Here is a 12,266-nt window from a genome sequence, read left to right on the forward strand (position 1 = left end):
CTTTTTTGTAATGGTTTTACATGTAGGTATTCCGATGTGCTTATTTTTGCTATTGTGTATTTTACGAAGGGGATTAAAAAAGATGATTAAAATTTGATATTACTTCTATTATTTAACCCTTAATTAAAACCCTCCTGTTTTGGTATTTAATTTTTTTTAAATAAATAAAATGGGAAATAATTGGGTGAAGTGATTAAAACTGGATGTTTTCCCACATTTTTACCGAAAAAGTAGTTGGCTAAATGTTTTGCCGGTGAACCGCTATATACAGACACCTCGTACTTCATTCCCGTCAGCTGGCGACAAAAGTCCCGTAGAAAATGTTCTTATTGCCACCTCCTCTCTCTTATTTTCTCCACGGTAACGTCTTATCGGAATTGTTCAACTTAGATTTCACTGAGTTGTATTGTTTTTGTAAATATGTATTCGATTGACTAACGTGATTCCATGGTAGATGACCAGAGACAGGTGGTTGGAGTGGGCGGCCGAGTATCGCAGCCACACGGTGAGGGAGTGCAGACCGCCCATGACGGGGAGAGCCAGCACAGGGCGGGATCTGAGCAGCCAGACTGTCACTGGAGCCAGCCACCACAGCTGCATATCCAGTGCCAGCTGGTGGGTGTGGGTGGCGCACTAGAACAACAACCTCATTGTTGCACAAATTCAAATATTCTAATTTTTATATTCAAATCAAAAAAGACAGAAAAAAAATCAGAGTTTTTTTTAACTGAAAGTAACTTTCGTCACAACGAAAAAACACGCATTCCCATCACATAAATGTAACCATTCATTTGTGCAAAATTAATACACATATATCTTGGGGAAAATACTTCAACAGCCTACCTAAAAACATAGGAACAATCAAAGACGATAGCCTATTATTATAAGCAATTAAAGACCAATCGATGCAATAAATGAATTGCGTTAACTTGATTCAAAACAAATTAATACATTCTTACCTAATTAATAAATTATTTAATAAATTTGTTAATTTATTAATTACAGAAGATATATATATATATATAATTTAATATATATATATATATATATATATATTAAATTGACTTTAAAACTACTAGGTTACGTTGCAAATTTTATTTGGGTTTTTTATTAAAAGCATCGTCTGGGTCATCATAAAGTCGGGCCCTGTCTTGTTTAGAGCTGAATAAATTAATTTTGGAAGATTTAAAAATAAGAAAATAATAACCAAGGGCTTCGAACTTAAGGGTATCCAACGCAAACAAACTAACAAATAACATAAATTTAAAATTTAAATATTTTTTTTAATTCGTGACATCCTTGAAGTATATTACGATCATAAATCGCAAGGCTGTTGGATAAATAATTTTATTTGGAGAATTGGAACTTATTTGCGCAGATGGGGAGGGGAAATGTTTTTATGACAATCGTAAGAAACCGTGGGAAAATATGGATCTCATGACTAAATTATTTGCAGTAGGTATTGTCGCATTCATTCAACTATAAACATGTAAATAGATAGAATACAACAATTAGATAAAGTTGAGGATTCTCATAACCTGCCTCACTAGGCTAGCGACTAGCCTGTGTTGAGGCAGTCATATTGAAATGGTCATATCTTTACTAAAAGGGTAAAACAGTCTTATTTCAATTAAAATAACAAATAGAATTCATTAAATTTGTTGTATTAGTTTTCAAGAGAATCAATACATTATTACGCCATATCAATATCATTTGCTTACCATGTCTTCGAAGGGGAAAAAGTTCTGCAGGTAGAAGACGTTCTTCCAAAGGTTGTCTTGGCAGAGCTCCGCGTTTCGCGTGACGACCGTGCCCCACAAGGGACCTTCTCCGATCTTGTCAGATATCCAGGCATACCACAGCAGTACCGCTAACAGAGCCGGGGTCAGCCTGGAACCAAACTATTCAGTGTACTCAGCTAACTCTCTGACAACTCAGATATCACAAATAATAGGCTTAACTTCATATAGTTTATTCTACTCAATCTATGGAACTTCTCGGCTGGAGTATGCGTGTTCTGTATTTAAGTGAGCAGCGTCACCAGTTCGACGGCCCCGAAGAACATAGTCGGATGTGCAAATTTAAAGTTTAAATTAATAAAAAAAAGGGACCGTCGAGTTCATCAGGGTCGTTGTTTTTTTTATCTACGGTAGCTTTTAGGGTTTGGCAACAATTTGGATTTTTTAAAATCTGTTAGCAAGAGTGGCAGGAATGGCTCAGTATTGAATAGAGCCATTTTTATTTCACGACGTATTCGTAACTTTGATTTGAACAGAGAGCAAAATTAACAATATTGGTGATTTTGAAATGTGGCTGTCATTTTCCTGAAAATTGGCAAACACGGCTCTGTAACGAGCAAATGCTAGAGAAAATCTACATCTATTTTGGTAGCTCTTTCTAGCACGATTGGGAACATAATTCATAAATTAACATCGAATTGCATTATAGATTTTGAGGAACGACCCATTAAGGCTAGAAAAGCTTTTATAACGGTTGGTACCAAGAAAAGTTTTGAACGTTATGGATGTTATATTTCGCACGTTAATGATTATACCTCAGATATCTAGCGATGTATCTGCGCATCCACGGAATGCTCCCAGTCTTGTCTATATCTTGACTCATGTGGTAGGCAGTCAGAACTCCGCTCAGCAGCAGGAAGGTGTCCGTGTATAGGAGACTTGCTCGTAGAGCCACTGATAGCGGAGAGTTTGACACCTGGTTCGTGTGGAACACAAATATATATTAGTGATTAATCCTCCTCAAAAAATAAAAAAGGCATACATTTAATAAAATATTCATATCCGTTTTACATATTTTTTTAATTTAACACAAAGGCAATGTAAAATTGTATGTTTTATTTGAAATATCAAAATGAACGTTAGGTATATATGTCCATTGATTGCTAAAATGGATTCAAAAGTTGTTCATGCAGTTAAAAAAATAATATTTTCAACAAAATTCAATTATGATAAGAACACTGACTTTTTTGGACTAAATATAGATCAAATTTGTTTCTACAGAGTTAGGTTGATATCTCCTAATTCCATTCTTTACCGAGAAAATCAAAAAATACGGTTAGAAAGCAAACAAAAAACATGTTGGTGCGTAAACATGCCCGTGTTTATTTCATTAAAAACACTCCCTCCAGGATAGCGCAGGTTATTTTTGAACAAATAAGTTTATTCGGGTAGTTGTAATAGGTGATAATGTATGTTTATTTAATTGCTGTTTGCTTTCTCTTTGCTCTTATTTAGAAGGTAGGGTTATTGAGGTAGTCAACACATCAAATTCACAATTAGGGTAAAGCTGCACGAAAACTGAAATACCTAGAAGAATGACTAACCTCAGTAAGATAAGTCCTATTAGTAAATGGAGTCATAGCGAGTGGGATCAGTTTATGAGCAATGTACAGTGCCAGGCTACACAGCGCACGTATACCGTGAATGCATTCTATGTCCCCCTCCGCGCTGCCATCGCGCAAGAGCTTCGCGGTCGTCTGCTTTAGCGAAAAGGCTCGCACTGCTGAGCTTTGGCCAGCATCTGCAAAAGTCCATGCCCTAATAAACATCTTGTGGATCCGCGTCTTTGCCGTGATAGACCCTTTGTGACCACACTCCTTTTCTCGTAAACTACTAAAACCATCGATCAATATACTCGTAATATATTATATCGATGACCAAAGGTTATCGCACGCAGTTCGTCGTCGGATCTGCTCCGCCTCGAAAGCTTGTCCCGAGGCGAGGCGGTGCTGTGACGTAGCTGGTTAGTAGATGGGTTACAGTATGGAGTTTTATTTAAAGAATTCTGAATGGCTCGAGGTTGGTGCCGGAGTGAATATGTATGCGACAACCTTAAGGTTAAACGCAACGCTCGTTGTATTCTACGTGTTCACAGATTGCGTTAATTAATTAATTTTGTTTAAATACGCTTTTGCAAGGTATTGCTTTACAGTATTAAGACAAATTATTTGTTTGCGCCCTCATATACGCAATATGAATATGAATAAATAGTTTTGTCCATATAAAAACTCAATTCTATCGAGAAAGGCATACAAATACAATATTGGATTGAATCATCGGTAAAATATTGTATTTGTGTGCCTTTCTCGAAAGAATTAAGTCTTTAAACCAACAAAACTATTGATTCATATTCATATTGCGTATATATGGGCGCAAACAAATGATTGTCTTAATATTGTAAAGCAATACCTTGCAAAAGCGTATTTAAACAAAAATAATTAATTAACGCCATCTGTGAACACGTAGAATACAACGAGCGTTGCGTTTACCCTTAAAACGGAAAGCATGGTTACCGCCAACATTTTAATGGACCTTATTGGTGTATAAAGGTTTAAACCAGATAAGCAATCTATTGTCGTTCTCATAATAATATTGAAATAAGAAGGGTTAGAGAGGAATTCTCATGGCAGGACCATATTTGTGTATACGAATCTGATTATTTTCACATCAAATTCTTTTTTTATGGTACTAACATGCCAGCTCATACACAGTCAGGGTTTGATGGCTATTGCTTAGGTATTTGAGTCAGAATGAGTTTTCCAAAAATATATTTTTGGTGCCACATGCGTCATACAATTATTATAGTTTTTTCTATGTTTTACATTTTTGGTTGTTGGTAAAATTTCAACCAAGTTGGTTGCCTGGTTTATAAAAATATTAGTTTATTCAAATATGTAATATTGTTACCTCGGGAAGATTGTTTGTTTTCAGATTTAGTTTCCTCTTCTGCTACTTCCACTCCTTCGGTTTCTTCTTCTTTATTTTCTTCTTTATCCTCTTCGTTCGTTACCTCCTTCGTTTCTTCTGGTGCAATAGATGTCTTCCAGGTAGAAATGACATCAGAGAGGGTAGCGTAAATTGTAAGGGTGATGAAAAAGGCGTAAAACAGGCTGAAAAGAAAAAAAAATAACCAACGCCGAATGAAATTTTTACTTAATTGATTTTGTGGTATTGGGCATGTTTTAATTCTTGAACCAACGTTTCAGAGTGCGTTCAACAATTTCCAATAATACTCACACTAACATGATGGCTGTGATAAATATAAATCCTAAAGGTTTGGAAAGGTGTTCCCCACTTCCCCTGGGACTTCAAGCGCTATAACGATATATATATGTATGCATACATTCATACTTACTAATAAAAATAAAAACTTCACAACAACACATTGTACAAAATCAGTAAAATTCGGATTATTACCCATAAAAAATAACTTATTTTTAACTGGCAGCTTAAGATCGACAACATAGCCCTTTGGCAGACTCACGCATGCGCCTAGTGTCTAATGCCACGGGAAGATGGCAGCTTTTTTATTTTTTTGTTTATTTTTTTATTATTTAACTTTCAAAAATACAGTTTTTTTACTATTAAGTCTCGTTAAACTGATTGATATCAGTTTGTCAAGGGGTTATTTTAACAATGACTTTTTAAATACATATACAATTTTAACAAGTACATAAAATATACACATAATTACATTAGTACAAAAAAAATCTTTCACATAACCATTTTTTTAACATACATTTCCTTCTGTGAGTCAATTCACAGTTTTTTATTGAGTTTGGTAAGATGTTGTAAATTATTGGAACGAGGTATTCTAGAGTTCTTTGACCGTATTTATTCAGGTATCTGGGAACTACAAGTCCATCGTTTGCAATTAGTCATGTATTATGAACATGTGTCACTATTTTATTATGTTCAGATTGAGATGTATGCTGACTCGCAATTTTAAGCCACAATATAGCACGAACAGATAATAAATTTACAAAATTGTATAGTAATGACTTTGGTAGGTTATGTCTTTGTTCGTATTTAGTTTTGTTTAGTAATAATTTTACCAAAGAATACTGTACATTTTGGACTGAAAGAAGATTTGTTTTTGTTGAATGTCCCCATAAAGTTATTCCATATCTTATTAGGGATTCCGCCAATGACAGGTATACTATTCTAAGGGTATTTAGTGGAATAAAAAACTTCAATCTATAAAGTTTGCTCACTATAGCTCTAAGCCGTGTGCAGACTTTTTGTATATGTATATCCCATTTAAAATTACAATCAATTGTTAGGCCTAGATATACGTATTTTGAAACAAGTTCAATATTTTTACATGAGCATGGTTGTATTACAAAGTTATGGATGCAATTAAAATCATGAGAAATAATTTTAGGAGTTATAGTGATGTTATTATGAGGAGATCTGATGTGCATAAGCTTCGTTTTTTTAGCATTGATTTTATTAAACCTACATCATGTGACAATTTTTGAAGAGTGACAAAGTCAATTTGCAGTAAATTACTAGCCATTAATAAATCCTCATGTGAAATAACTAATGCAGTGTCGTCAGTATGAACGTAATATTTTACATGAGAAAAAATAAATTTCATTGCAGTAACATATATTATATACAAGGTAGGGCATAGTATGGACCCTTGTGGTACGCCTGCGAAAACAATTTTTTTTTTGCTAAAATGATCAAAAAATTTCACACAAATCTTTCTATTTTGAAAGTAGTTAACAAATAATTAATGTAGGTTTGTGATTAGTAATGTGTGATTTAAAACATGTTTTTATTTAATCATTTCTATTCTAATGACCAATTCACTATTATATCAGTATACTTCAATAAATATATTTACTATTATTTGTGTTATTTTTTGTCAATTTTAATTCATTATTAATGTCACATTGTGAACGAAGTTTTATGTTACCGGAAAAGGGAGGTTATTTTGCACATATTCTTTTTGAATTGACTTTTACATCGAAAATTTAATAAAACTTCCATTGAAGTTAATAACATAAATGCCTTTTGCATATGCTTGTTAATAGAAATTTTAAATAATCAACGTTTATGATTTTACTATTATTACTCTAAGTTTAAATATTTTTTTATTCTACGGATGAGATAAAAAGTGAAAAGACTTTAAATAATACGACTGTGTATTTTGAATTCTGTGAAATTTTTCGACGTTTTGATTTAACCTTTTTCATGTTTGAAATTAAAATGTTGCACTTTTTAAATGTGAAAGTATATTTCAGATAAAAAAATCTAAAATGTAACTTTATTTAGTTTTTAAAATGGTATTTGTTTTTACAACTTCTTGAAAATGAGGAAAATAATAGAACTTTTAAAATATCTTGAAAAAATTCCGAAATTCCATGAGATATTATTGTTATTTCAAATTTATACAATAATTAAACGACCCCCTTTGACTGGATACGCAATGTATATATCTTATGTATCTTTCTATGAATTATTTTATGTCAGTTTCTATATAACATTTCAATTAGTACGGTTTTCACATACACGGTCGTTTATCAGCTTAATAAAATTTTCACCACTATTTTTAGCAAAACCGTGTTCAGAGACTAGTGGTACAAGCGGGAAACTGGTGATTCTACATCACATTTGGAGTCGATTTTGTGGTACCTACCTAAGAAATTTTTGATTTTAACTTTCGTTTTAAGTAAATCATGTCCGGTGTAACCGGCTTGAATTTTTTTATCTTTTTAAATACCGTAAAATGGAAAGTTTAAGAAATTTCGAAAAGCTCAAATAGAAATCAAAATATCCGATTCTCTATATGAAAGATATTTTTAAATTTAGCTTTTAGAGTTTTGCTCACAGTGTCATGATGGTTGGAATATCCGTCCATTGTTCCCACCAGTCGTCCGTTTGGTTAGAGTAACAGTTGCTGGGGTCCACGTTGATGGTTATCTTCATCCCTGCTGTTCCATTGTAATGCCTCAGGGCGTCCCTCAGAATGAACTCTGCCTCGGCGGCGTCGCATGCGGCGGGCAAGCACACGCCCCAGTTCAAGGAAGTAAAGCGGGGGATGAAGTGACCGGGCTAGAGGTGAAAGATATTTGCATGGACTTTCGGTTCGAATTAAATAAAAAGGTCAAGACTAAAGCGATAAGGTAATAAAATATGAAATTCTCATAAAATTCAGAAATATTTTTGGTTTTCCATAAATTCACTCAAGCAAAAAAATTGAAGCAATTAAGGCGATGCCATACATAGTAATGCAAAATCATGTGTTTTTGGTTTGAAAATTTGGTCACCTATAAATGTTTCAGATGCTTTAATTAAATACTGCGGGTAGAATACATCTTGGCCTTTGAAATAATCGAGTATTTTTTAGATTAGTCTTTTTATAAGCCCAGAAAAAAATAATGTATAAGGGCTATGAAAACTGCTTTAAAATTCAAAATCTCCTACTTACAAACCCATTTTATTTTATAATGTGGCAAATTAAGTTATTTATAAAATATCGAAAAAAAAAATATTTGGCCATGTTTTTTTCTTGCATAAATCTAAACAGGCGGATGGTGTTAAGCGGGAATTTAAACCTTATCGCCATCTACGTAAGGGTTGTTATTGATAGCGGCTCAATTTAAAATATTACACGACGTAGTGCATCGCCTTAATGACTTTTTCTTTGATTTAGCATCAATAAGTGCTACATATACATAGTGCCATTACAGTCTTACTTATAACATCAAATTAATAAATAAACTTTTGTTTACAGCAATGTGGTTTTGAAGTATGTTTTGGTAATTGATTTTTTTAAAGCAAGTTTTATATTTAAACGGTTTTATAAATTTATCGGCTTATGAATGTGCCTAGTCAATGAATGGTTCCGTCGACATGAAGCCCGCACAACGCGCTGAACCGCTTCCAACTAGCAAAACGGCAAAATAAATTGTACGGGCCTAGCCACCAATATTAGTTCTAGAAATTCTTATATCTAATTCAATATCTTCTTAGAAAAAGTCAGATTATGTACATTCACTAATTCATATATTTATTGTATCCTTTGCTCCCTTTCCCCCTTTTTAAGTTTTCTCCTACCAAACCGCAATATTCAGAGTGAAGTGAAGATCAAAGTTTATTTTGACTTTTATGTGAAAACTTAAGCTTAATACTGTCATGCATAATGTAAGTAAGCAATACTAACATCATTGTTATTGCTTCTTATAAAGTTCCTCGCTTGCGCCAGATGTACCGGCACCTTGAGGTTCTCTGTGAGAGGCTTCAAGTCGATCTGCGCCAGGCAGTACTTGCCGTGGACCTTGACTATAGCCCCGGAGTCCAGCCTGACCCTGGCTTTTGTCTCCATGCACTGGTCATAGTCTCCCAGCTGGTTGCCGTTTCCTCGAAGAATGCCAGATGGTATCTTGGCGGTCGAGTCCAACACTGGAATGTTAGATGAAACAAAATATTTGTGGTTTATATCAACATTACATTGGACTGGTCAAAAATAACGACATGTAAGAGTCTTGTAACCAATATAAGATATTAAACAATAGTACCTTCTTGTCGTTATAATTAGAAACGATATATTAAAATAATGTAATTATATTTTGAGCGAATTCAAATTTAGCTTGTTGGTCTACCCTACAGTGCTGAGGCCAAACAAACAAATATTTTGTAATAGGTACTCATTCCAAAACAAAGTATTTTATGCTTGGTTCACTGACTTTGAGATATTGAATGAGTATCGAATAACATTAAAATACTAGGGAGCATTTAGACTTAGACAAGTTAATTAAAATAAACTGTTTTCATTCTTATACAAACTTAAATAATTATTCTGCTTTCTTCCACAGTACTAAACGGGCCATTGACTATAATAATACGGTGAAGAATAATTTAGGTACGCGTTGTATAAGAAATAAATTAATCGTAATGTTCATAACTTTTATTTTTTTGATGCGAAGTACTGAATTTATCTTTGTATTTTTTTTAGTATCTTTGGACTTGGACTGGATGTCTCTCCAAATTAATAGAGGCAATGGTTCAATTTATTTCAACTTACTCTGCAGAGTCCAAGGTTTAGCTCCTCGCAGTTGTCTGATAAGAATCTGTCCGTGCCGGCGACATTCCGGATTGTGGATTCGACTAAAATTAGGAGCAAATGTGGGTAAGAACGTGTAGAAGTCCTCGAATTCACTCTCTCGCAGATTTTTCCTATGAATTGCTTTTTGGGCGCGTGATTGAGATTTTTTCGAACTTTTGTTGTGCAATCTGATTTCAATTTTAACTTTTTTTTCTGTGTGGTCTTCAGATCTTCCTCTAAGAACTTTTTCACGACTATCATGTTTTTTATCTGGAGTTTTTGGCTGCTCTTTATGTGTGACTTTTGGTGATTCAGCCTTTGTTGGAGGTTTTGGAAGTTCAGACTTTGTTGCAGGTTTTGGAGGTTCCGCTTTTGATGAAGGTTCTTGAGGTTCAGTTTTCGGATTGGGTTTTGATGGTTCTGTCTTCGGAATAGGTTTTGGGTGTTCAGCCTTCGGAATGGATTTCGGAAGCTCAGCCTTTGGTGAACTATGCGCAGGTTTATGTACCTCTTTAAGTTCGTCGACTTTCTTCGGCAAATCCGGTTTATGCGGCTTTTCAATGGGGGATTCCTTTTTTTGTTCGACCTTGACTGCTGGTTTGTCAATTTTTAGTATTTCTTTTTTAAGCTCAACCTTAAGGTGTTTTTCAATTGGCACAGTTGTTTCTTTTTTAGACTCTACCTTTGGATTTTCAATCGTTAATTTCACTTCTTTTGTAAATTCTACTTTAGTTGGTTTTGTTAGGGGTTTTACTATTATTTTAGGTTCCTCGGGAGCTTTAACTGCTTGCACTGGTTTTTCAAGACTTTTAGCAATTGGTTTACTTTGAGAAGGTTCTATTATTGGCGTGGTTTGTGTTTTTTTTTCAACTTTTGGTGGTTCGACTTTCACTATTACTTTTTCTTGTTTAACCTCCGGTTTAATAATATTTTTTTCTGGTTCTTTTGGTAGTACCTTTTTCGGGGCAGGCAGAACACGTGGTGAAATTATCCTGGTAATTATTTTGGTTTCTAGTTTGCTTAATTTAGGTTTTACATCATCATCCGTGTCATCGTCACTGCTGTATGGACGTACATCATCATCGTCGGATTCAGAATCCGATTTATTCTTATCGGAATCATTATTATCGGTATCATCATCATCTGAGTCATCTGAGTCATCGTCATCATTACTGTCGTCATCAGTTTCCGTTCCATCACTTTTTTCACTTTCACTATCATCACTGTCATCATCATCACTTTCATCATCGTCATCACTATCATCATCATCGTCGTCATCCTCATCATCGTCACTATTATCCCTTTTAGTACGCTTTAGATCATCACTTTCATCACTGTCGTCATCGTCATCATCGTCGTCATCATCTTCTGAATCACTGTCGTTGTCATCAGTCAGTTCCGTTTCTTCATCGCTTTTATCCGAGTCATCCGTGGCTTTATCAGAGTCACTGTCATCCGTGTCTTCGTCCGTATCGTCTTCATCGCTATCATCATCGTCATATTTTTTCCCCATCCTCAGGCCGATACTAGGTTTATTAACTTGGATAATTGGTCTTTTTGCTAAGGACTCAGGTTTATTATGTATGATTGTATTCGGAGTTTGCTTCTCTGTAGATCTCGAAAAAGGCACTGTTTGTTTGATCTTTGCAGCATTCTCGGTTGGATATTTTAACGTATTTCCTTTAACATCTGATCCACACGTGTCACACTTAGAGTGCTGGGGAGCTATTTTCTTCAGTAAGCTGTCACTAGGTGGAGCATCTCTCAGCCTGAATGCATGCAGGGCAGATGCGAGAAAAACTAGCCCGAAGAAAAGGCCCAATGCCCACCGCATGGGCCCGAAAGCCATCCTCACGAGAGACTATCACCACGCCATCACTGAAACAACTGAGTTTCGGCCACTCACACTTTCTCCTAATTCATTTATTTTTGTATTTTTGAGCAGCACACGAGCATCAATCTACCATCGATCGATTTCTCAGCACGGTTAAACTTAAACACTGTTGTGAATGGTTTGCTAGTTGTATGATATTATGTGGGGCGGCCAGGGGGAGATTCGATTCACATTTTTATCACGAAGGAGTGGAACAAAGAGATGAAAGGTGAGATTATGTGGAGCCGTGAGTTAGTATGGCCGCGAGCTTGGAACACAATGTGTCAATCTGCTCCGTGGGGAATGGACACAGTGGCACTCGTCCAAAAGTTCGTTTTTATTTAGAAATAGCTCTTGTCGGGGCATAGCGGCCGATGTTCGCGCTGTTCGCTCACACGATTACGCCAATATACATAATACTCTAATATCTATATCTGTTGTATAAGTATACAGTCTATGCAGGTTCAGGTCAGGCGTTCCCGCGGCCGAAACTTCATTCCAGACAGCTGATCTACTCGGATACTGTGCTGCTTATTGT

At 35.1% G+C, this 12,266-nt stretch overlaps 1 protein-coding gene across 1 annotated transcript in view; it reads right to left on the reverse strand.

Moving 5' to 3' along the window:
- Nucleotides 1-11,995, reverse strand: part of LOC149423397 (uncharacterized) — a 29,447-nt gene extending 17,452 nt beyond the window's left edge. Inside the window, exons 1-8 of the mRNA XM_089631955.1 lie at nt 9,835-11,995; nt 8,974-9,212; nt 7,639-7,862; nt 4,707-4,909; nt 3,344-3,540; nt 2,555-2,715; nt 1,722-1,890; nt 440-633 (exon numbers count right to left, since the gene is read on the reverse strand). Coding sequence (XP_089488081.1) covers nt 440-633; nt 1,722-1,890; nt 2,555-2,715; nt 3,344-3,540; nt 4,707-4,909; nt 7,639-7,862; nt 8,974-9,212; nt 9,835-11,704 — 3,257 coding nt within the window. The 5' untranslated portion in view covers nt 11,705-11,995. The remainder of the gene's footprint in view (nt 1-439; nt 634-1,721; nt 1,891-2,554; nt 2,716-3,343; nt 3,541-4,706; nt 4,910-7,638; nt 7,863-8,973; nt 9,213-9,834) is intronic.
- Nucleotides 11,996-12,266: the final 271 nt, after the last annotated feature.

Source organism: Hesperophylax consimilis, chromosome 5 (assembly GCF_061612785.1).
Source record: "Hesperophylax consimilis isolate HC1 chromosome 5, BYU_Hcon_1.0, whole genome shotgun sequence".
Lineage (NCBI taxonomy): Eukaryota > Metazoa > Arthropoda > Insecta > Trichoptera > Limnephilidae > Hesperophylax > Hesperophylax consimilis.